Here is a 25491-nt window from a genome sequence, read left to right as displayed (position 1 = left end):
TTTTATTTAGTGATTACTTTTATTATTTTTAAGCTGGGTTGAAAGCTTTTTTCGGGGGACGGCTATGGTGTATGGAGAACCACGACGAGCTTGACAGGACTCGGCTATGTTTAGTAGTGAAAGTAAGAGCATTTCCACACGGGACTGGGACTAAACAGCTGTGTAGTCTTATTAAAGCACGTATTGGTGAGCGGAATCAGGGAAGAAAAAAGCCCTTGCTCTAATAGATACTAAATCCGCAGCTAAACTACTAAATACACTGGCTGGCCAAAAACTAAGCTTCAAGTTGCATTAATTTCTCTCCAAAATGTCATTTCAAGCCTTTTTTTTTTTTTCCTGAGACTGGTATGAAATGTAAAGTCAAGATATCATTGAAAGAGCGAGATCAGACCGATGTACTGAAGATACAGACTTTCATTTAGATGGAACATAATATAGAAATAATACAGAAAAAAATCCTAAACCACGCCAATCCTAATCCTAACCCAGTACCTACTGTACATGGTCCATCCGGGTATTAATCAGGAGTGCTTTTTGATCAGTAATTGGGATTATAAAGTGAGGTTTTAAAAAGAGAGGAAATGACGTTTCTGGAAAAAGCTCAGAGATGAGAGAGAGAGAGAGAGAGAGAGAGATGGTTATTTAAACACACACACACACACACAACCGGAGTGTGAGTAGAGCGCAGAGTCGTGCTGTCGGTATTTATAGAGGCTGAATCCCCAGCTCGGGAACACAGGACACACACACACACACACACACACACAGATAGATAGATAGATAGATAGATAGATAGATAATGGGGAAAGACTATTATAAAATCCTGGGCATCGCGAGAGGAGCGGCGGAGGAGGACGTGAAGAAGGCGTACAGAAAGCAGGCGCTGAAATGGCACCCGGATAAGAACAAGGCGCACAACGCGGCGGAGAAATTCAAGGAGGTGGCGGAAGCCTACGAGGTCCTGAGCGACCCGAAGAAGCGCGAGATCTACGACCAGTACGGGGAGGAAGGTAACGAGCGCGCGGGGGTTTATTCCTTCTCCCTCAGCCTGTGGAGCGCTAAATAACCTTATTAGGGCAAAAAGAGAGAAAAAAAAAAAAAAAACTACTGCGTTGCCATGACAACACGGCGGTTTCTGAACAGCTAAATGATCCGTTATCCCTGTGATACCGGTACTGTTTACCCAGACAGAGCAACACCCTCCTGTAGTGAGTGGTGCAGCATCTCCAGGGTTGAGGGTTGAGGGTTCGAGTCCCGCCTTGGGTTTGCCTCCCCAGTGTTACTGGGCGTTCCCAAAATAGTGTGTGTGTGTGTGTGTTCCCTCCAGACAAACTATTGTGTGTGGCACCTTGTGGTCCAGGTAGTGCACCCCACTTCAGATAGTGCTTGTCAGATCTTCTCGCGCCTCCAGGGTCCGGGTTCGATTCCCACCTCTGGTGAGTTTTGCGTGAGTGCTTGGTAGGTTTCCTCCTGCTATTCCATGGTTCCTGCCACAGTTCAAAGACATGCATATTAGATTAATTGGCCTTCCCAAATTGCCTGTAGTGTGGGTGTGTGGCCTCCGAAGTATTGGCACCCTGTGGTCCATTGTGTCTGCCGCCTCAGATAGGGTACAGGCCCCCCGTGACCCTGTAAACAGGAGTGGTTGGTACTGTTGCCTCGCACCTTCAGTGTCCTGGTTCGATTCCCACCTCTGGTGTGTGTGTGCGTGGAGTTTGCATGAATGGTTGGTGGGTTTGATCCCACTTGTCAAAGACATGCAGATTAGGTCTCCTAATGGTCCACAGTATACCACACCGCGGATAGGCTCCAGGCCCTGTACACATGATGAATGCTATAGAAAGTGATTAGCACTGTGGCCTTGCGCCTCCAGGTTCCATGTAAAAACTACTGTATTGCGTTTCCATGACCACACAACTGTTGGCATGCCCTCACTAAAGCGTTAGAGTGATCCGTCATTCCTGTGATACCGGTGTACCGAGAGAGGAAACTGTTCTCCAGCAGTACGCAAAAAAGACCAGCTGTAAAATGTGAAACAATTGTATTAATATCATAGTGTCGTGGTGATTACCACTGCTGGCACCTTTAGGGTCGAGATTTCGATTCCCACCTCGGGTCTGTGTGCATGGAGTTTGCATGTCCTCCCCCATGCTTTGGTGGTCCAAGGACATGCAGATTGGGCTAACTGGCGTTTCAAAACTGTACCCCTTCCAGGTTGTACCCCTCCTCATTGTCTATTAGGGATAGACACCAGGCCCCTCGCGACACTGTATAGAGGATAAAGTGGTATAGATAAGAAATGAGTGATGATGAATGAATGAATGTTAATTATATTGGTGTGTGTAGGAAAGGTTTCGCCTTTGCTAAATGGCAAAGATTTCACTGATTATCACTGAACTGTTAATCAACAGCATGTACAGCTAGCCCTGCCTACAAAACTACATAAAGGGCTAAGCCTATAGAGAGAGGGAGAGAGAGAAAGAGGGAAAAAGTTACAATTTATGCTAATTTTGCATTAATATGACACAGCAAAGCAACAAATCCACAAAACCACTGGTACTGGTTTCATCGTAGCCTGTAATCTCTAATTAAACAACAGAGAGCATTGTAGAACATTTGTAGCTAATACAGTTAGCTTGCACATGTAACGTACATTCAACAAACTATTTTGAGTTTGTGAAAGATGATTTAATATAGCAACTTTTGTTTGTCGCAGGCTAAAGGTGAACGCATGGTGATTTCCTTTTATAGGGCGCCATTACTTTTTATCCGAACTGAGTGGCTATTGTCTTAAGTCTTAATATACTTCTTTGTTTTCCCTTGCTTTCACATCAACTATGTAAATTTATAAAAACTCCAAAGCAAAACCTAACTGGATTTTCACAGACGCTGTACTCCGTGTGTGAACGCTCCCATAAAGCATTTACAGATAAATTTAATTGTTCGATAAATGTTGCGACTGTGAGCGAAAAAAAATCATAATCTACCTTAATCTCATGACGTTCAGGTCTGAAAGGAGGAGGCGGAGGCGGCGGAGGAGGAGGAGGAGGAGGAGCCTCCGACGGACAGGGAAGCACCTTCACATACACGTTCCATGGCGACCCGCACGCCACCTTCGCCACCTTCTTTGGTGGCACCAACCCCTTCGAGATGTTCTTCGGCCGCAAGGTGAGCGCAAAACATTTGTTTACGTAGCTTACACTAAAGAAATCCCAAGGGGTTAATTCGTTAATGGGCTGATTCTGATTCCAGGTGAACGGCAGAGACGATGAGGACATGGAAGTGGACACCGGGGACCCTTTCGGCTCCTTTAGCAGTTTCAACCTGAACGGTTTCCCTCGGGACCGGCAGCCTCGGCGCAAGCAGGACCCGGCGATCCATCACGAACTGCGCGTCTCGCTCGAGGAGGTCTTTCACGGCTGCACCAAGCGCATGAAAATCTCGCGGCGTCGCCTGAATGCTGACGGACGCACTACCCGCACCGAGGACAAGATCCTGTCGATCGAGATCAAGCGTGGCTGGAAGGAGGGCACCAAGATTACCTTCCCACGTGAGGGTGACGAGTCCCCTGGCTGCATCCCTGCCGACATTGTCTTCGTCATCAAAGACAAGCCACACCCACACTTTAGGAGGGAAGGGTCCAACATCGTCTACCCCGTCCGCATCAGTCTGCGCCAGGTGGGCATCCCCGGTCAAACGCCCCGGTCTCTCTCCAGCTATTGTAAAACTAATAAACATGCTTTCTTAGCTTTTAGTTACAGAAAACAGATGTTTACAGATGTTCAGGGTTTTACTTGTTAATAGATTTTTAAAGATGTTTAGGGTCATGTTAAGAGATCTTTATGGTTATGTGAACAGATGTTCACAGTCATTAAGGATCGTGTGACTAGCGGTTTATAGATTTTTAGGGTCGTGTTAACAGATGTTTAACGATGTTCGGGATCACGGTAATAAATTCCTACAGATTTTTTGTTTACAGATGTTCAGGGTCATGAGAATAGTTGATTACAGATGTTAAGGATCATGTGATGGGTTAGTAGATGTGTGCGTTTTTAGTATTAGGTTAGTAGACGTGTCTTTCGAGGATCGGGTTAGTGGACGTGTGGATTTTCAGGATCGGGTTAGTGAGTGTGCCTTTCATCAGGTGAGTAGATTTCAAATGTTTAGGATAAGATGTAGATGTGTATAGATGTTGAGGATAAGGTTATCAGATGATTACAGATGTTAATGATCAACTTTGGAGATATTTACAAATGTTGAGGATCAGAATCATAAATGTTTACAGATGTTGTGGATGCTTATAAACATTGAGGTTACTGTTAGTGGATGTTTACAGATGTTCATAGTATTACGAGTTATTAATGAGTCATTACAGATGTTACGGATCATGTTAAGAGACTATTACAGATGTTAGTACAGGTGTTCAGGGTCATGACTGTAGATGATTGCACAAGTTTTCAGATCAGATCAACAGATATTTACATACAGAACAGTTGAGTAGATGTGGATGGTGATGATCTTATAGTGTACCTGTTTTTATGATTTTTAAAGAATTGGTGGTCATGTTAATGACTCTTTATGGATGTTTGTATGGGTTTGTAAACGTACAGACTACGTGAGGATACGGATAGTAGACGTATGCGTTTCAAGGATTGTGTTAGTATAAGTGTACAGCTGTTAAAAGATCGGGTTAGTAGACATGTGCATTTCGAGGATCAGGTTAGTAGATGTGTGCGTTTCAAGGATCGGGTAAGTAGACGTGTGCAGCTTTTGAGTATCGGGTTAGTAGACGTGTGCAGCTGTTGAGGATCGGGTTAGTAGACGTGTGCGTTTCTAGGATCGGGTAAGTAGACGTGTGCCATTCGAGGATCAGTTTAGTGGATGTGTGCTGCTGATGAGGATCGGGTTAGTAGACGTGTGCAGCTGTTGAGGATCGGGTTAGTAGACGTGTGCGTTTCTAGGATCGGGTAAGTAGACGTGTGCCATTCGAGGATCAGTTTAGTGGATGTGTGCTGCTGATGAGGATCGGGTTAGTAGACGTGTGCAGCTGTTGAGGATCGGGTTAGTAGACGTGTGCAGCTGTTGAGAATCGGGTTAGTAGACGTGTGCAGCTGTTGAGAATCGGGTTAGTAGACGTGTGCGTTTCAAGGATCGGGTAAGTAGACGTGTGCAGCTTTTGAGTATCGGGTTAGTAGACGTGTGCTGCTGTTGAGGATCGGGTTAGTAGACGTGTGCGTTTCAAGGATCGGGTAAGTAGACATGTGCAGCTTTTGAGTATCGGGTTAGTAGACGTGTGCGTTTCAAGGATCGGGTAAGTAGACGTGTGCAGCTTTTGAGTATCGGGTTAGTAGACGTGTGCTGCTGTTGAGAATCGGGTTAGTAGACGTGTGCAGCTGTTGAGGATCGCGTTAGTAGACGTGTGCAGCTGTTGAAAATCGGGTTAGTAGACGTGTGCGTTTCAAGGATCGGGTAAGTAGACGTGTGCAGCTTTTGAGTATCGGGTTGGTAGACGTGTGCATTTCGAGGATTCGGTAAGTAGACGTGTGCAGCTGTTGAGGATCGGGTTAGTAGACGTGTGCAGCTGTTGAGAATCGGGTTAGTAGACGTGTGCGTTTCGAGGATCCGGTAAGTAGACGTGTGCAGCTGTTGAGGATCGGGTTAGTAGACGTTCATTTCGAAAATCAGGTTAGTAGACGTGTGCAGCAGTCGAGGATCAGGTTAGTAGACGAGTGCAGCTGTTGGGGAGCGGGTTAGTAGACGTGTATGTTTCAAGGATTGGATTAGTGGACGTGTGCATTTTGAGTTAGTGGACATTTCAAAGATTGAGTTAGAAGTCGTGTGCAGATGTCGAGGATCGAGTTAGTAGACGTGTGTGTTTCGAGGATCGGGTTAGTAGATGTGAGTGGCTGACGAGGAGCAGGTTAGTAGACGTGTGTGTTTCAAGGATTGAGTTAATAAACGTGTGCGTCTCCAGGATAGATGTGTGTGGGTTAGTAGACAGTTGCATTTCAAGGATCAGGTTAGTAGATGTGTGCGGCTGTCGAGAATCGGGTTGGTAGACGTATGCATTTTGAAGATCGGGTTAGTAGATGTGTGCAACTGTCGAGGATCGGGTTTGTAGATGGTTGATCGGGTTAGTAGATGTGTGCAACTGTCGAGGATCGGGTTTGTAGATGGTTGATCGGGTTGGTAGATGTGTGCAACTGTCGAGGATCGGGTTAGTAGACGTGTGCGTTAAAGGATTAGGTTAGTAGACGTGTGCAACTGTCGGGGATCAGGTTAGTAGACAGTTAAATTTCGAGGATTGGGTTAGTAGATGTGTGCAAATATCGAGGATCGGGTTAGTAGACAGTTGTATTTCGAGGATCGGGTTTGCAGACGTGTGCAACTCTCGAGGATCAGGTTAGTAAACGGTTGCATTTCGAGCATCGGGTTAGTAGATGTGTGCAACTGTCGAGGATCACAACACAGATGGTTGCATTTCGAGGATCAGGTTAGTGGATGTGTGCAGCTGTTGAGGATCAGGTTAGTAGACGTGTGCAACTGTCAAGGATTAGGCTAGTAGACGTGTGCAGCTGTCAAGTTTCGGGTTGGTAGATGCTAATGCTTACGCTAACTGATGTGTACAGATGTTCTTTAGACATGTGCCTTTCGAGGATCGGGATAGTAGACGTGTGCACCTGTCGAGGATCGGGTAAGTAGATGTTTACAGACTGTGGGGATATGGTTGATAAACGAGTGCGGCTTTCAAGGATCAGGTTAGTAGACGTGTGTGGCTGTTGAGGATCAGGCTAGTAGACGTGTGTGGCTGTCGAGGATCAGGCTAGTAGACGTGTGTGGCTGTCGAGGATTAGGTTAGTAGACGTGTGCCTTTTCGAGGAACGGGTTAGTAGACGTTTTCGGATGTCGAGGATCGGGTTAAAAGATGTGTGCAGGCAACGAGTATCAGGTTAAAAGTCGCTAATGCTCCTGCTAACTGATGTGTACAGATCTTTTGTTCGATATTTATATGTACATATGTGTTTAGGTGTAAACGGATGTTTTTGGTACTGTTGTTGAGGATCATGTTAAAGATGCTGACTGAAGAAGTCTGTTGACATCCGTAAGCATCTGCTCAAGCAGACCAAAGTGAGGGTTGTGTAACAGCTCATCTGACAGTGTTTTATTCCTCTTATTCTGGTACTTTCTCCTTATTACATTTCACAGTTTATTAGAATCGAGAGTTCTGCAAATGCGTGGTATTAATAGATTGACGTTTATTGTAGGTTCTTATGCGCTCGCCTTGCACAGTCATGCCGTTCGTATAACAGAAGGCGCTCCATCTACTTTAGGGCTGTTATGTAATGTGAAGTCTGAGCCGTGAGAGTTGATCTCAGCTGTTAAGTGCCAAAAGACGAGCGCTCTCTCCCACCTAAACTGTTCTCGTCTCTCCCTAGCAGCTCCTTCTGCAGCAGAACAAGTGTGCGTGAATTTCTGCTCCCGTATCTGCTGTTGTGTTGCGTATAAAACCTGACTGACTGTTAAGATTAATAGTCTGTCTCACTGTGCTTACATATATCAGACATGTTTCCTGACGTGATGCTTGTTAAGAAAGATCATCCATCTTCAACGTTTTTGAGCGAGTGTGTGTTTAATCTTATGTTTTATCCCTTGTGGGCGTGGCCTATCCAGGCTATTGTTATTCTTTAATAAGAAATGATGGGAGAAAACTTGTAAACCATAAACGGACATAATGTTCGATTGTACAGTTATGTAAATAATGAAGAAACAGTGATGTGATTGTTGCCATGGTGAATTTCTCTATAAGGGAAGTCATTTATTTAATATTTAATTAATAAGGAAGGAGTCTCCAGTGTCAGAGTAAATTTTGTTATATAGTTAAGACTTAAAATAATATGACTATAATATGACGAGTTTTTCTTTACCCTCTTCTTTATTTCTCTAATTCCAGTCTTTGTGTGGTTGCTCAGTTACGGTCTCCACGATAGACGGGAAAACCTGCAATATGAAGATCACGGAGGTCATTAAACCAGGGATGAGGAAGACCGTAGCGGGGCAGGGCCTGCCCTTCCCCAAGAACCCCGAGCAAAGAGGAGATCTCATAGTGGAGTTTGACGTGAACTTTCCCGACAGTCTACCGTCCAATGCCAAGGACGTGCTGAAGCGCCATTTACCCACCTCATGAAGGGAGTGCGGCAAGAACTCCACAACGACGATCGCCAGCTCCCCCAATCAAGCACTCGGACAAATCCCCGCTATAAATCCTAAAAAAAAAACTATGTGCAATTCAAGTTTTTTAATCTAGTAGTCAGCATTTGTGCTTTTTTAAAATATATATTTATTATATATTATATGTTGCATGCCAAAATTAGGTCATAAACGTGCAAGTGCAATCTTCATGTCTGAAAGTAAACATCAGATTTGACTCCTTTGCCCGTAGCCTGCGTTGTTTTCATTTTTATCTTAACGTATGGCGCTAGAGTAACACATGTGCCGATAATCAATTACGACGTTACAGTATGACGCAATATCAAGCACAATGTCATTACCATGGACAGCGCCGAATATTTCAGTAAATATTTCAGACGTAATGTGCTTAAAGGCGAATCTCAAACAAACACATTTAACACCCAAAATACAAGCTGCATTTAGGTTTTATTAGTCTCGTAGATAATATTTAATTTAACTCTTATTGATCCATGAAACTTTGTTAATTTTTATTTGCGTTGCTCAAAACATGTAACATAAATGAGAAGTTGATAAAGCAGATATTAATTATTTTTTTAAAATAGCAGAGAGTTTATTTTTGTTTTACTAAAATGCAGAAAAATTTGCAGTATTTCCCCTTAAGTTTCAAATATGTAGCAAAAGAAGTTTCCTGGATATTGTTGGTTTTAGTTTAATTGGTCATTTTAATTAAGTAAAAGTGAAGGAGCAACATCGCTTGGTATCATTTTGTTTCGTCGTTTGGGAAAATACTATATATGTAGCGTGATTTACACTTTTGTTACTTTAACCTACTTTTTTGCCATCTCCAGATGTTGAGCGTGGTCCTGTCACGTGACATATCACATTTCCACTAGGGGGCACCATATACCTCTATTTACCTGCAGATTGGAACAGGTGTGTACCGTTTACGGAAGCTTCAGCCCACAATAATCACTTATCAAGAGAAAAATGTGAATCCCCCAAAATGTACTATCACGCTTACTTGGTGGAAAGAATCACAAGAACAGAAAATTTAGACCCTGAGATCTTCTGCTATACTGGAGTCCAGCAGTATAAGTCATGCAGCAATATATTAATACAACGATGATGAGCATGGTGGGCGTGGTCATGTGTCAGTGCTTGTGTCTGTAACTCCTTTTAACATGCTGAACTACAGCTTTGGATACTGCAGCTTCAATTATTTTTTTCATCGTCATTGATATCGTGTGTCATGAGGATCAGGATATATATTGTGCAGTATGTTGGGGATGTTAGAGGATGAGACTAGGGATGAACGATGTTTAGAGTCGTGTTAGATCAGTGCTGTAACTCTGCTGCCAGACACAGCGCTGTTTCTATTACACAATGTTTATTCATGCAATAATGTTTGACTTTCTTCATCTGTTTGTTTAGTCGTTCATCCCATGATTGTTTGTTCTGTTGGGCATTAACACGCCTCAGGAAAACACATTTCCATATAAACATATTCCATTCATTCATTTATTCATTATTTATGAAAAGTCAATTAAAAATACATGAATCTATCTATCTTTATGTCTAGCTACCTATGTATCCATCTGTCTATCTATCTATCTATCTATCTATCTATCTATCTATCTATCTATCTATCTCTTTAGTCTAGCTAGCCATGTATTTCTGTCTATCGAACTATCTGGTCTTTCAACCATGCATCGATCTATTTGTCTGTCTGTCTAGCTAGCTATGTATCTAAATTTTTATGTCTATTTATCCGTCCAAACATACTCGTATCTATCTGTCCATCAATCCATATATATTTATATATATATATAATAAAGTTAGGAGAAAATGTCATGTACAGATAGATAGTATGTTTGGACAGATATATATATATATATATATATATATATAGTATAACCCCTTCAGCCAAACTTCTTCCTGGTTTAATACGTTATTTAAATGTATAGTTATCAGCTAAGAATAAAGAGAAACAGTGCTGTAGACATCACAGTGCACACACCAGTAGAGTCCGGGTCTCAGGAGGAGATACACATACGAGTTGTGTACTGGTGGCGTGTGTGTGTGTGTGTGTTTGTGCAGACGCGACTCACCTGACGCAGGTAAATGAGTTTCCGTATGACGTATTCGCGCCGCTCAGTGTCTGTGTGTGTGTGCGCATGCGCACTCGGCGCTGTCGGAGCGGAGTTCACAGGTTTGAGGAGGAAGCGCGCGTTCTGTTTATTTCCAGATTTAGATCTTGGATTGTTTTTGATTATCTCTAAGATTTCCGGTTTCAGCGCGCACGAACATTTCTATTATGGATGAAATAAACTAAAAGAACAAAAATCATTCGGTCGTTGACTTTATTGCTGTAGTCAGGCTCGCGCGTTCCGTACCTGCCGCGCGCGCGCGGATTTATCGCCGTCCCTCCTCCCTCTCCCTCACCCTCACTCCCCCCCACCTTCCTCCCCCTCTTCCTTCGCTCCCGGTGCCTTGGTTTCCCCGGTGAGGCGCACGCGATGCCGTTGGGCCTGCGGAGAAAGAAGAAGTCGCGGGAGAGCTCGAGCCTGGTGGAGAATGAGGAGATCAGCGGCGGAGGAGGAAAAGGAAAAGGGGGAAGCGGCAGCGCGCACGCGGGGAAGAGCGCGGCGGTGAATGGAGCCGGGCTCGCGCCGCCACCCGCCAACCTGCGCCCCAAGCTCGTGTTCCACACGCAGCTCGCGCACGGCAGCCCCACCGGCCGCATCGAGGGATTCGGCAACGTCAAGGAGCTGTACGGCAAAATCGCAGAGGCGTTCAATCTCAGCGCGTCCGAGGTAACACACAAAAATAATAAAGTCAATTAACCAATCCATTAATTGATTGATTGATTGGATGGATGGATTGAGTGCTTCAAAAATGGGCGAAATAAAAAAAAAAGAATAAAAAAAAAAACAGGTGCATGAGCATACCTGTATAGAGAAGTGATGTACAGGTTGTCGTGACCTTTTGAAGTGCACTTTAAAGAGTTCCAAATGTTACACTCTCTAACCAAGGTTCTAGAATATCGAGGTAGTTACTCTACATCTCAGGTACGACAGAGGGCATGCACAAACTAATCACCTTTCTACATTTCACCTGGAAATGTGCATTAAGTGCACAACCAAGCTCACTCATGAACTCGAGTACCCTTTCTTCCAGACTCTTGTGCGCACAAGTGTCATTTTCCTAAATGGTATTTCAGACAAGGCTGCTGTAGGTGTGCCCCGGTGTTTCCTCCTGTTTTTTTTTTTTTTTTTTTTCATCCAAACTACATGCAGAACGTCGAACAGCGAGGCTTGGTGGTGCTGCTTTATGAATCCTGATATTAGTCTTTGGTTTGGTCTTGTTTTTCACCACACACACACATGATGCAGTTCTGTCAGTTAAAAAGTTTAGTGAACACCATAATGCACATTTTTGTCATTTGGTGATTCTATTGTAACCAAACCTAGACGTGACACCATGTAAAATAGAAAAAAAAAGAAAAGAGGAAATGTTACACTGACGAAAGAAAATATCACTGATTTTTTTTTAAACATTATCTATGTAATGATGACAGGTGTAGGGGGGGTGCCATATAGAATAAAGTTTGTACAGAAGTGATTATTCATTCTGGATAAAACCAGTCGAGCAGGTCATCAGGCGTCAGTGGGTGAGGTGAGGTGCCAAAACTTTACTGGAAGGTAAGCAGCATGACGTGGTGACTATTAGTCATTTATTAACCAGTTGAGCGTCATGAAGCACAGACAGTGTGAGGTATCTGGAAACAGATCGACTTGTACGAGTTATATACTGGCAATACTGAGAACTGAATGGACTCAAAATAAAGATTATTTATTTAAATTTATACATTTAAAAAAAGTGTACTGACCTGTTCATGAATGATAGGAAATTGACAAAAGATAGAGTTCCACCCTAGCCTCAAGGAATACTCCACTTTAGCAAGTTTCGCTAGTTCTTCTAACGCACAGAGAACTAGCAGAACAGGACAAAGGCTAGCAGACCGTTTTTTTCATTAAAAAAACGCCACACAAAACCGACACATCTTAAGTCAACATTTACAAAAACACCCGAACATGTTATACTTTTAAATACTAATGTACACACACACACACACACACACAACGTTAGCTAACCTATTAAACGTACTCAGACTCACAATAGCCAACTAAGTAATTATTTTAGCTTAATGTTAATAACCTCACAAGTGTGCTAACATGATTGATGTGTAAAAGCCTTTTTTGGCTAGCAAGTGAACTCTACTAGCTAGCTATTCTAAGGTGTAAAAGACACTGAGTGATTTGATAGCAAATCAGATTAGATGTGAATCATAACAAAAAATTTTAAAGCAGATGTTGTGAGAACTCTTGAGACTTTTGCGTTGCAGGATCTCATATCTCAGTATCGATTGCTAGCAAGCTGTGACAATCGAGAACTAAAACATTAGGTTCACTTAAACATTAGGTTAAGCTGTTCAATTTTTTTTAATAAGTAATCAAGTTACTAGTAAGCTAAGAGATTTGTACATTTACTTTGCAAAATGATAAAGTTTAATGTAATGTAATCTAATCTAGCTAACGATTATATGATTGCCAATAGGACTGATTTGGCAAACTGGTTTGCATGTGCTGTTTGTGCTAATTAATTTGATGCTAGTTAAACCAGTTTCCAAGCCAGGAAGTGAACATTAGGCCAATTTTTCTGTTACGTAAAGCACTAGGTTCCTAGAAAGCTATTTTCTTTATGATTCTCACGGTTTAACAGGAAGCGGCTTTGCTAAATGACCAGAGTGGGCTGTACCGCCGCCTCTGGGCACTCACAGGAAATCCCTCGCGTCCTTAGACATTTATCGACAATTAACATTTTTTTGTCATGCTTTTACGTTGATTGAACAGTTAATGCTCTGGAACGTCAGAGGAACAAGTTCTAGCTACTATGTCCAGCATTCAAGTCAAACCAGAACTTACAGAAGACTTTCAGCTCAGGTGGCTCAGAGCCCGCTGCGGGTATTTCCGTGAACGTTCAGCGAGTGGAACTTCTGATCTTTAAAAAATGTTGTCACTAACTGTGCACATAATCATTCATCAGCACTACTTGCACGGCGCGGCTGGCAGTTATCGTCACATCGCCTGTACAGTCCTGACCTCGCTCCACATGTTTGGGAACACCATTAATAAGCCCAGGTTTCAGACATGAATCAGGCAGTCTGAGCATGGCTCCGGCTTCCTAAGAAAACTTTCTTTGATGGTATCTAAGCACTAGTGAAACACTGGGGTAAGTGCATTAGTGTCGTACCAGGTTATTTTATAGAGAAATAAAGGGAGTTTTTCCTTCATCTCATAACTCTATTAACTGTGTTATTCTACACAATCAAAAGTCCCCCTTAAAATTGAACGGCCCCTAAAAAAAAAAGGTTGTGGCTTCCTAGCTTGTCGCCAAGTGTAATAATCTATGCTAGAGTGCCGTGGTGAGTGATTTGACTTTACTGCACTGGGCAAAGTCTGTGCGTGAGGATCGTCACTAAAACAATGAGGCACGTGTCCCAGCGCTCTGTGACTTTGCTCAGCATAACCGGCCGCTCATTTGTTTATAGTTTGAATGTATTGGACTGCGTCAGACATCTTGTGTACTTTACCTTCGGAAGCAGGACGTGAGGAAACCTGTTCAAGTTCGGCAGCTGACAATGTTATGAGGTGAAAATGACAAACCCGAACCCTTATTTATCATGCTGATGAGTTGGGCTTGGGCTTAAACTGAGGTCATATTGTGAGGGAAAACATGCGGTCATAGCCGAGTTTTGACTTCTGTGTTGATTCTAAAGTGATACAAATCATGTACTTAGTCGCTGGAACACTCTCTGAGGCCGATAGTTAATGCAGTGGTTTGAGTTTCCTCCTCAGGCCTCAGCTCTAGCCCAGACCGAAACAAATCTCCAGCTCCCCCTGCCCGCGCGCATATCTTACCTTTGGCTCTTTTGTTCCTCAGCTGAGTGGAATGTATTCGAACTCTCGGTTAAAGACAAGGTTTCGGTGTTTCGTGTAGCTCTCGCTTATTGTATTGATCTTAAAGACTTAACGCCTTCCTGTGTGGCGGTTCATGTTCTCATGGTGTGGGATTAGACCAGAGTTCCTTTTATGTGTACTGTACATGCTTTCATAGGCTCTTAAATCACTTTAATTCTGGTAAGATCAGTAACATAATTTTGATTGAGGGATTAAAACAATACTTCTTATTAGGAACTAGGAGTCACGCTGCCGTTTGAGTTATCTAAATTTACAAGCTATATGATGCTTTCCAAATGAAGCAGGAATGCCATTAGTTGTGCCTAAAGAACTCCCACCAGGTTGAACACTGGCAAAATAATAAAATTAAAAAATAATAAATAAATAAAAATATATAGTTGCAAGCAATGTTAAGGGGGCCCAAGCTCTTTGCGCCATAGTCTCCTGGGTGCACCACACAAACTGTTTGATGTTTGAGCATGTTAACATGCAACTAATGGGGACATAGCAATACCATCATGACATAATTGTAGAAGTGGGTGAATTTTATGTTGAGACCTCCAAAAAGCTGCAAATGCTGGGACAAAAATGTCACTCAATATAATGTCACACAGAAAATTATTAACCACTTTTCAGCATAGGTTTAAGGCATCTTTATAGCTGACCTGTTTGAGATATCAAAAATTCCTTCGGAATTTTGCATCCTCCGTGCCTTGAGATCACACAGGCCCAGTTTGGTGGCGATTGTGTAAATAACCAAGGAAGAGTGTATCAAAAACCTTTGGGTGCGTTTGCAAACAACCCAAAATAATCGACTTCCTGTTAAGTTAAGGCCTATGACCTGCGGTGCAGGAAAGTTGTTCAGCTCAATGAGCTCTAAATGTGTACAGAGTTTCGTGTGCATACGTGTTTATGTGCGAGACTCTTAGGCATCCTAATGGCAATACGTTTTATTTTTTCAGCATGTTAAGACCCCAGAAAACTGGAAAAAATTTATAATAATCTTTAGATTAGAAGAACATGAGGGCCCTTAACAACTGACATTTGCACTTTAGCGATGACGATAATGTTAGCCATGACATCATTGTGATGTCATAGAGCTTGGGCCCTAATAAAACCTGATAAAAATAAATAAATTAGGGGCTTTAGGGGCCAGTCAAAGCAGTTTGTTTAAAAATAACCTAAATAATGCTAGTTGTGCGATGTTTAAAATTCATACGGGAAACACCCACCACCACCATTTGGTCGTTTCATATTTCAGTTTGAAGATAATCCACGTCAAAACAAAAGAAATCCGACCTTTAGACCTGCCCTACAAAAATCTGTTGACGCAAATATTTTAAACAACATAATTATGAAGAGCGAAACCCCTCCCCAAAGCTGGCATGTGACCTCGAATGCTTTTAGTGAGAAAACACTTTTAACACATTAAAAGCTTTCAAATTGATCAGATTTGTAAAACTGCCTTGACACGGAACATCACTTGAAATTGGTGTTCAAATGTAAGCTAATTTGCATATTAAAATTATGATGTAATACAGCTATTGGGTTACAGTCCGGCCAAGCGTAACTGTGTGTGTGTGTGTGTGTGTGTGTGTGTGTGTGTGGTTCAAACTTTTTATCAGGATACAAGAGTTACACGAATGCAATGCGGAAACACAGATAAATAACAGTTGTTTTTTTTTTTTTACTTTTCCGTCAATTAATCAAACTACTAAAAATGACATTATGACTTTATATTGTTTGTTCTTGGACTAATTTTAATCTTAGGCTGAAATACCAAACGAAATTAACAGTGAACCTTGTCTATAATTACCAAGTCCTCAGGCTAATGATTGTCTGCGATTTACTGCTGATGCGCGTTCCTGCCTGCTCAAACTCCACACCCGCGGTCACGTTATAAACAGAGTCATTTAAACAGCAGTCTTTCCTATTTGAAGGCTCATGTCAGAATCAGCATTTTAACCCAGTTAATGTTTAAAAAGCCCAACCTGGCTGCTGGCTTAACGAGTTTCGGCTGATTTTTGTGATAAAGAGGTTGTCTGGGGGATTTCAAAAGGCAAGATTTAGGCTTGTGCCACATTTATATGTGAGTTACGTTAAAACATTGAATCACCTGGAACCAACAGCATTAACAAGGCAGGGAAATGTTCATTTCCACCGTTTAAGGTTTAACAAGTCGGAAGTGCTGAGTGCAAAAAGTCAGCTAGAGGTGCATTTGTAGTTGAGCTGCGGTAGTTAAGTAGGAAAATGTTTGGGATATTTTTAAGAAACACTTCCCCTTTAAGAGACACTAGTGTACACACACAGTGTATCACTCCGATGTTAAACTGTCGAGCTTGGTTGGATGTTCACTAGCAGGGTTTATTAGCATTAAAAGAGTACAGATCACTCCAGCACAGTCGTATTCAATTCTTTCCTGGAGAGAGAATAAACGTCAACTTCTCAGACAACGTTTAACATACAGTACGATACAGGGGAAGAACAACCGAGCTCATGGACAGATCCTTGATTTATGCTGTTAAATTGGGATTGGACAAACCAGATATCATAAGATATTATCACGATATCCAGGTGCTGATTCAATCTGTATTGCAATTCCGTGATAAATGTCCCGATCCAATATTACATTTTTAATTCATTTTTCAATTAGCAAATAAATGAGGAAGGGTTCCCTGTTGAGTCTGGTTCCTTTCAAGGTTTCTTCCTATTACCATCTCAGGGAGTTTTTCCTTGCCACTGTCGCCGTCGTCCTCAGCCTGCTCATTAGGGACAGTCTTAACATTTTGATTCCTACACATTCACATTTCATACAAACGTAAATAATTCTTTTGATCGCGTAAAGCTGCTTTGCGGCAATGTCGATTCTTAAAAGCGCTATACAAGTACATTTGCTCCAACCACACAGGATGCTATGCTGCATGGCAGTGTGTGAATAGTCACCGCACACCACCTGAAGGATTATAGAGGAACTGCACCATTTTACAGGCTCAAATACAAACATTTTATATACAGTATACAATTTAAAAATCGATTTAAGAAAAGGGATTTTGGAATCGCTGTGGTGATGCATGAAGTACCACAAAAAATAATCGTGATGCGTCACTGAAACCACTTTCATGCCTACCACAATTTCACGCCGAATCAAAACATGGCTGGAGAGCTGGGCGATAAAATTTGTATGATTTTTTTTTTTTTTTTTAGTTTTCAGTTCAGAATCTGAACCTTTTCAACGATTTGCACTTTGTTCAAAATTTGCCTTAAAAGTATATATATACGACAGCTTTTATATACAGAAAATAAAAACATGTTCGTCGTCCATAAAGTACTTGCAAAATATTACTACTGCTACTTATTTTGAGCTAGTGTGCACTTGGTGCAATACCGCCACCTACTGGACTGGAGTGTTGGAGCAGAAAACTGGAAGGGAAAAAAAAGAACCCCTCCCCGAAAATATTATGGCGATGCACAAGATGTGACATTGAAACGAATCAACACAGTGTCTCATGGTTATTAGATACTTTTATAAAAAAATTTTAATGCGTTAAAATCAGTACAAATAGAGTTGGAATGTTTTTAAATTGGATCTGAGTCTCAGCTCTAACTGGGACCAAACTGGAGCTTTTCTTCGCATGGTTTATTAGATAATAAGTTACAGATTTCTCAAAGAAAGGGTGGCGTGTAACTGTTTAAAAAGCTGGAGGATTAAGCAACTCTGAGTGCAACGTCCAAGCCGTCGTCCTCGTCGGTAGTTCAGACACTATATGGATGTGGAATTAATATTAACGCCACGTCATAGAACTACCATGAGTCACTGAAATGTGCGTTGTTACAAATTATGAAAGAAAAGATATATTTTAGTCATGTCCACTTGTACTCCATTTGGAAAGGAAGTGTAGGAGGGGGGAAAAAAAGCCCTGGCCTTCATGAGCCATGAGTGTGTGTCTGTGTGATTAGATAGTTATAGATAGGTGTGCGTGTGTGTGCGAGACCTGGAGCATTTCCGACTGTGGCTGGTGCGTCAGGACGGAGGAGGAACACACTGTGCTCTCAAGACGTGTCCGTGAGAAGGAGCGTGATGTCAGTGGCAGCCCTGGCAACGGCTCTGTGGGAGTCTGTGAATTCGCCACACATAACTGTGTGTGTGTGTGTGTGTAAAAAGTGTGTGTTTACTGAGTCCTTCCATTATAAAATCCCCCCAACCCATGCTCTCGTTTAATCCAGGGCTCTTTATTCTCTCTCTGGTAACCAGGGGCAACGTGCTTATGAGGGATTGTGTTTGTGTGTGTGTGTGTCAGCTGATGTGTGTCCACAGAGCTTGCAGTACACAAAGGCCATTAAACAGGCCAGAGTTTTTATTTATTTATTTTTTTTTTAAAGTATCTCTGCCTTGAAATGGTGCCCTGATTAACGCCTACACTCCTTTTATTTTCCTCTTTATAAACCCAACAGACCCCCCCCAACAAACACATACACAAACACACATAACTTGTCTTGTTTGTACAAAGGTTAAAGAGAATCTTAAGGATTGTTCGCAGGACACAAGCCAAACAAGGATTTAAAAACGCAGCCCGCTTTGGTCGCTCCTATCGTATTAATAGCTTACGATCACGTATCATCGTCACGTATTTATAGAAAGACGAACGAAGTGCAAAACGTCCGGACGGTCCTTTAAACCTCTCAGGTTGCCAGATATTGTTTTTTGACCCTTTTAATTTGTTTATCATCCAAGACAAAAAATATCTTTATCTTTGTCTGATGTGTGGAGGTTTTCTCACCGAGGTGTTTGTTGAAGGAGTCTCTAGTTTACAACGAGAAAAAACTTCAGCTTGTCGTTTTTTAATAACATTTTGGTTGGAATAATAAAAAAAAAAAAAAAGAGACATCCCGGGGAAGGAACGAGTGTTTGCTGCTGCTATAATGTTAGCGAAAGCCAATACATTTTTCATAGACGTTCACCAATTTAAAAAAATGGCTAGAATTTCATGTGAAAATTGTGTGCGTGTGTGTATAAAGTGTAACAAGTTTTAAAATTACATTTAAAGTTACTGCTGTGGTCTAAAAGGACCAAAACACTTCTTTAAAGAAAACGAGAGAGCTTTTCAGCGTCATACCAGAGGTGCATTATGGGTAATAGACAGTGGTTATAGAAAAGAATCACACTCTCTTATAAATAATCACATTTTGTTGCTTTGCAGCCTGAAATGAAGACCGGGACAGTTTTTGTTTTATCCAGTTTTTGTGTTCACTTGGTGCAACATCCACATGGAAGACATAACACCAACATGTCAGAACTAAATAAATAAAATAACAGAATCAATGAATTGGATTTCCTCCAGTACATATTGTTTGGCACTGTGGTCAAATAATAACATTTTAGTCTCCTTTAACCACCCGGGTTTTTGGAGAGCTCAGTCATAATTGCATGTGGCCTTTCCTAAAGGGTGTCTGTTTTTTCTAACAACCCTCCCATACAAGCCACATTTGTGAAGAAGTTGTGAAATTGTCACCAAATGCACACTATGACCACTCTCGGTCTCCAATTTATGCAACTGCTTCAGAGTTGCTGTTGGCCCCTTTTGATAGCCGCTGTAAGCAGTTGCATCCGGGATTTTTTTTTAACCAATTCGAGTGACGTCCTGATCCAGGGACGGTCTGTGTCGTACCACATAACTTCCGCTTCTTAATAACCGACTTTACTGTGCTTCTAGGCAGTGATACAGCCTTTGATATTCCTGACTTGTGCCTGTGCAAAACTTTATCCCAGACATCTTTCGCCAACGCCTTGTTTATTGATTTCAGTTGCACTACCAGGGACTGAAATGCCCCAGCTTTTCATCGGAGAGGGTGATTTTTGACCAAAATCAGTGATTTATTTATTTTATTATTATTATTTTTTTACTTAGATGTTAAAACTTGCACTGAGTGAATAGAGTTGGATTAAACAAAATCTGTGATTATTTTTAAAAGGGGGTGTGTGATACTTTTCTACACCTGGTGTACACAGAGTAAACTGTAGTGCCTGTTAAAACCCATGAGGTTTCAGTAAGGGCATCCATGATGGCACGTCGCTCAGGGAAATGTAACGATTTGCATGCACAGAAACCTCCTGGCTCCGTCGCTACACGTCAGCCATTGTTTTTAAAATAAACAAATAATTTGGTCTCATCCGGTTTATAATTTCATCCTTTGAAAAATTCATTCCATAATTCATACCAAATTCATCATTATTGCACGATGAGCTGGAGTTACGCATTTTACCTGTCTGCTTATAAATATTTAACATCGCTCTTTAAGAACCTCATTGTGTGTTGACTGGACTTTTTCTTTTTTTATTTTAAACACAGATCCTGTTTTGCACCTTGAACACGCACAAAATCGACATGGAGAAGCTGCTCGGGGGGCAGATAGGGCTAGAGGACTTCATCTTCGCTCACGTGAAAGGCATCAAAAAGGAGGTGGAGGTGTACAAGGCTGAGGATGCGCTGGGCCTCACCATCACGGACAACGGCGCCGGATACGCCTTCATCAAGGTACGTGTGGGTGTGACTACGAACGTTCATGGCAGAAACCCGAGTTCTGGTGAAGTATTGTGTTGGTAGTGTTTCGGTTTCAGTTGCTGTGCCTAATTGCAGCGAAGCGCTTTCTCCACACGGTCGGGTGGGGAAGAACTTCTGAAGTTAAATGCAAATGAGAAGCAAATATCATGGCGGAGAATAAAGTGCAGACAGGGACAGCTGCGATAAATCCAACCTCATGGTTTTCATACTGTAGATGCTTATAATGGAAAAGTGGATTAATTTTTTTGTTTATCGTATCACCTACATTTACATTTCCAGTGTTTTTAAATACAGTCTGCATTTTTTATGTTGAATCTGCTTTAGTAGATTCAACCCGGGGATGAGCTGATTTCCTAGATTATACGGGATGGGACGTCCATAAATAATGAGAATTCTCAGTGTCTGTCACAAATACATTGTGTTTTTATTGATTTATGAATTGATTATACTGTAATGCCAAAAGTATTCGCCTCCCAGCCTTCACATACATATGAACTTGAGGAACATCCAGTTCTTACTCCATGGGGTTTGTTGGTGGCACTGGTGCACAGTTATGTTTAAACTGGTGTCGGGTTGTTTTGTCAGTCGTTGGGCCTCTTGGTTCCACTTAAAAGAACTCTTAATGCTTTAGAATACCAAGGCATTTTGGACTTCCAACTTTTATGCTCTCAACTTTGTGGGAACAGTTTGGGGACAGCCCAAATCAAGGTACATACAAACATGGATGAGCGAGTTTGATGTGGAAGAACTTGTCTGGCCTGCACAGAGTCCTGACCTTAAACTGATAAAGCGAGCACCTTTGGGATGAATTAGAGAGCAGACTGCAAGCCAGGCCTTCTCATCCATCATCAGTGTCTGACCTCACAAAAAAAACAATAATTCCCATAAACATTTGAAGCTGTTACAGCTGGAAAGGGGGCGGGGCCAACATCTTATTAAACCCTATGGATTGAGAATTGGATGTTCCTCAAGTTCATATGCATGTGGGGGCAGGTGAGCCAATAGTTTTGGCAATCTAGTCTATACTATATGAATTTTTTTTATTTATATATTTTTTATTTTGTTACAATCCTAAACAAACTTGGCAAATAATGTGTGAACAGTCTAAAGTGCGCCCTCTGTAGGATTATAGAAAAATGGCAGTGTTTTACCACCTCAAATACAAAGCGCGTATAAATAAAAAAAATATTTTAAAACAATTGATGTTAAAATCGGTGTGCCAAAACATGACTTGCCACACAAAAGAATCACAATACATAACTGGATCAGTTTTTTCCTCCCATCTCTAGTTGCTGATGTCCTGATACTGACACGGCCTAGACATCGTTTAGATTTAAATGTTTGTGCATTTAGCATGAAGGGAGTGTGGATATGACTTCCTGGATTGTTAGGATGAGCGGGAAAAGGCTGCCATCTTGTGTCGTTGTGGATGAAGGCTCGAGATTTTTTTTTTTATTTTGGTCAAATTAAACATGCATCCCAGATGGACACTGTGGGACTTTTGCGCGAGTAATTGTTCTGTCTCTTTTTACAGGCAGAAGCAGAGTGAAACACAAGGCCCATGCGTGGCTCATAATTTGAATTTCTGTCGTTTTACTGTATGCAAAACCCAACATTTTCCTCTGTGTGCGTGTGTAGCGTATAAAAGAGGGCAGCGTGGCAGATGGCGTGAAGGTCATCTGTGTGGGCGACCACGTCGAGTGTATTAATGGGAAGAACATCGTGGGAACACGGCACTTTGAAGTGGCTCGCATGCTCAAGGATCTGCCCAAAGACCAGTCCTTCAAGCTCAAACTGGTCGAACCTATGAAGGCTTTTGGTAAGAAAGAAAAAAAAAATGAACCTTCAATCTCTTAATCCAGATTTAGATTATTTTATCATTAGGATGTCGTAATAATTTTGATTCTTCTGAAACGTACATTTCTTGTTTGTTTTTATTGCTTGGAGAAGTGTTTAATATCTGGTGGGGATTTCAGGCAGCACAACTTTCACATGATGGACTTGTATTCCGATTCGATTACAGAGATGCTCGAGCCGAGATCAAAAGGAGCCAAGCCTCAGGGGGAGAACCGGGTCGGCACAGGCCGAGAGACGCTGAGACTCCGCTCCAAAGGTCCGGCCACCGTTGAGGAAATGGTAAGAGAACGTTTTCCTCTCTGGCAGCGAGCTATAACTGTGTTTAAGTTCTTTTCTTGGCTAATGTCTTTCTTTGTCCTGTGCAGCCCACCGAGTTTGAAGAGAAGGCGGTGAAAAAAGTGGACGACCTCCTCGAGAGCTACATGGGCATCCGGGACACGGAATTAGGTGAACAACGACTCGACAACAGTCCATACCTTGTCCTGTTCCGTGACAGATTGAGCCAAGTTTTAGTGTAATTACTCGTGAAAGAATAAAAAAAAAAGGGGGGCTGGATGTTTTTTGATCATGTGATGTGCTATGCTTACACGGGCTTGCGTGAGCTAGCAGTGTAAAAACATTTTTAAAGATAATGTAGAAGAAATGTTGGCTAGGAAACAGCAGTGTGTCTTACGGTGTGTTATTTACCTCAGTATTTTTACTGACCAAATTCCCACCTTCCCAGTTTTTCTCACAAGTCCATGTTCTGACATACTTTTCAGCATTATTAGAAAACAGATTCCTCCTTGTTACTATTCCAATCCTCTAAGCTGAATTACGGCTTGAGGTGTACAGATAGTCCCCGACTTAAGAACAAATCGGATTAACAAACAGAACTCGTTCATAAGTCCGAGAACTTGAGTCTTACACGCCTTTGACTCAAATATACCAATCCTTGTAAAGCATACCAATTCTTGACTAAATCTCTTTCCCCTTTCCCCACACTGCCATCATGTGACAAAAATTTAACCGCGCCTAAACAAATTAATCTCACAAAAACTTCTCGTCTCTGCGCCTTTAAAAGGGGAAGTCGGGACACCATTTTGTCTCAGAGCTGTTTTTAACTGTATTGGACTGTGAAATCCATATCATGCTCATGGACTGATTTATTAAAAACCAGCGAGACCGACTCATTTCTCACACACCCCCACACATATTATAAACCGGACTTTAGACATTTTATACATTCACTTGCACCCTAATAATATTTTATATAAATATGTGAACATTGGTATCTGCTACACTTCATCGCCTAACATTTTTTAAACAACACACGTGAGCTACTTCCGTGATTGATCTGGAAGTAGAACTGCCAGTCCGTTCGTATCTGCAGAAATTCTTAACTTGAATGTTCGTAAGTTTTAAAGTACCTGTACTGACACTGAATCCCAAATGAAATCCTGTAAAGGCTCTTTAAAGTTTGGTTTAACGGCCCGTCTCTTCGTTTTTTTCTTTTTCTTTCCTGCAGCGGCCACGATGGTGGAGGTCGGACGGGACAAGATGAACCCGGATGAGTTTGCCATGGCTCTGGACGAGGCTCTGGGAGACTTTGCGTTCCCTGACGAGTTTGTGTTTGACGTCTGGGGAGCTATCGGAGACGCCAAGCAGGGGCGCTTTTAACTCCAACACGACACAAGTCTGCAGTACGGCTCGAGCTAAAGCATAGATTAAAAAAGAAAAAACGGCACGTGGTGGGCAGAAAGAAGTGCTGTTTGAGATCACTGTGATTTTTAGAAAAATACACCAACTCACACACAAAGTGTACTTTTTCACCAATTACAACTTTTTGTATCGGGTACCATTTTATATATCGATAATGCCTCTTGGTTGACTTGACACCAAGTCTTTAGCCGTTTGAGCATAGTTTGTCTCTAGGGCAGAGACAAGAACACGTTTAGAACATAAATGCCTGCATTTTTCCCCTCCCCCCAAGAATACACGTAATTGGGCTTTAATTTGCTGACATCATTGAACGTTCTTCTTATGGCTGATTTGCTAACGGTGTGTAAAATCACTGACGCAAGATGATGTTTACTTCACAGCAACACACAAGACTAAAACAGGTCATGTGCTGAAGAGAAGATAATTACTTACGTTACTGTAGTGATCGTTCAGGTTTATCCTTTTTATTCAGTTTTTTGTTTTGGTTCCTTTCCCAGCTGAAGCTATATAATGTTTAATAATTCAAGAGGGAATTGTTGTGTAATCAGTTGATCCATTGAAAGAGAGATCAGGACAAGTTCCATAGTTTGCCATAAATTAGTGATTCAGTCTTTTTTTCTTTTTTTTTTTTACCCCCCTCTTTATAGCTGGCTCTGCTGTAGTAGTCATGTGCTGATACTGATATATACTATACATTATATACACCAAAATCACCATCAATCCTAAGGTGAAACATTTATATCTGATTCATTTCTACTTCCTGTAATTCTGTTTACTCACTGGCTGAAACACCATGTTTTATTAAGCATTAACACACACCTGGTTGCATTTTGTATACAAATAACAGAAAATGTATCTTTTGTGAATGAATGGCATTGTGTTTCTTTCCAGTTTTGCTCAATGAAGGATCACACCAATCCATCTTAATCATGTTAGGAAATATTTATAGCATAAAAGCTTTAGACAAGGGTGATTTAAAAAAAAAACAACACTTATCCAACTTTTTTTTGTACAGAATATTAAGGTTTAGTAATTGTCATTTTATAGCCGGATAGATTTGTAATCTTAATTTATTTGTTCAATAAAATCATTTTAAACACCAACCTGGCACTGATGTGTTTGCCTTTCTTCCTTCCTTCCCTAAAAACACCTGAAAAACTCCA

The 25491-nt window shown here is 41.6% G+C and overlaps 2 protein-coding genes across 2 annotated transcripts; both read left to right on the top strand.

The window, feature by feature from the left end:
- The first annotated feature begins 658 nt into the window (after positions 1 to 658).
- On the top strand, positions 659 to 9118 carry dnajb4 (DnaJ heat shock protein family (Hsp40) member B4). Its single transcript, XM_053492838.1, has 4 exons — positions 659 to 1010; positions 3008 to 3168; positions 3253 to 3678; positions 7952 to 9118. Exons 1-4 carry the CDS (start codon positions 800 to 802, stop codon positions 8183 to 8185), a joined length of 1032 nt encoding a protein of 343 aa, XP_053348813.1. The 5' UTR covers positions 659 to 799; the 3' UTR covers positions 8186 to 9118.
- A 1262-nt stretch (positions 9119 to 10380) lies between these two features.
- On the top strand, positions 10381 to 25431 carry gipc2 (GIPC PDZ domain containing family, member 2). Its single transcript, XM_053492850.1, has 6 exons — positions 10381 to 11003; positions 20558 to 20743; positions 22409 to 22589; positions 22794 to 22906; positions 22993 to 23074; positions 24135 to 25431. The coding sequence occupies exons 1-6, from the start codon at positions 10707 to 10709 to the stop codon at positions 24284 to 24286; spliced, it is 1011 nt and encodes a 336-aa protein (XP_053348825.1). The 5' UTR covers positions 10381 to 10706; the 3' UTR covers positions 24287 to 25431.
- Positions 25432 to 25491: the final 60 nt, after the last annotated feature.

The sequence above is a fragment of the Clarias gariepinus genome, chromosome 1 (assembly GCF_024256425.1).
Source record: "Clarias gariepinus isolate MV-2021 ecotype Netherlands chromosome 1, CGAR_prim_01v2, whole genome shotgun sequence".
Taxonomy (NCBI): domain Eukaryota; kingdom Metazoa; phylum Chordata; class Actinopteri; order Siluriformes; family Clariidae; genus Clarias; species Clarias gariepinus.
The sequence above is the reverse complement of the archived record's forward strand: the minus strand, read 5'-3'. Positions and strand labels throughout refer to the sequence as shown.

What these genes read in the sequence shown, in the direction of transcription:
- dnajb4 (XM_053492838.1), top strand. Translation starts at nt 800, where the DNA reads ATGGGGAAAGACTATTATAAAATCCTGGGCATCGCGAGAGGAGCGGCG. An exon ending in CGACCAGTACGGGGAGGAAG is followed by an intron (nt 1,011 to 3,007) that starts GTAACGAGCGCG and finishes CATGACGTTCAG; the next exon opens with GTCTGAAAGGAGGAGGCGGA. An exon ending in TCCGCATCAGTCTGCGCCAG is followed by an intron (nt 3,679 to 7,951) that starts GTGGGCATCCCC and finishes CTCTAATTCCAG; the next exon opens with TCTTTGTGTGGTTGCTCAGT.
- gipc2 (XM_053492850.1), top strand. Translation starts at nt 10,707, where the DNA reads ATGCCGTTGGGCCTGCGGAGAAAGAAGAAGTCGCGGGAGAGCTCGAGC. An exon ending in CCGGATACGCCTTCATCAAG is followed by an intron (nt 20,744 to 22,408) that starts GTACGTGTGGGT and finishes GTGCGTGTGTAG; the next exon opens with CGTATAAAAGAGGGCAGCGT. An exon ending in CATCCGGGACACGGAATTAG is followed by an intron (nt 23,075 to 24,134) that starts GTGAACAACGAC and finishes TCTTTCCTGCAG; the next exon opens with CGGCCACGATGGTGGAGGTC.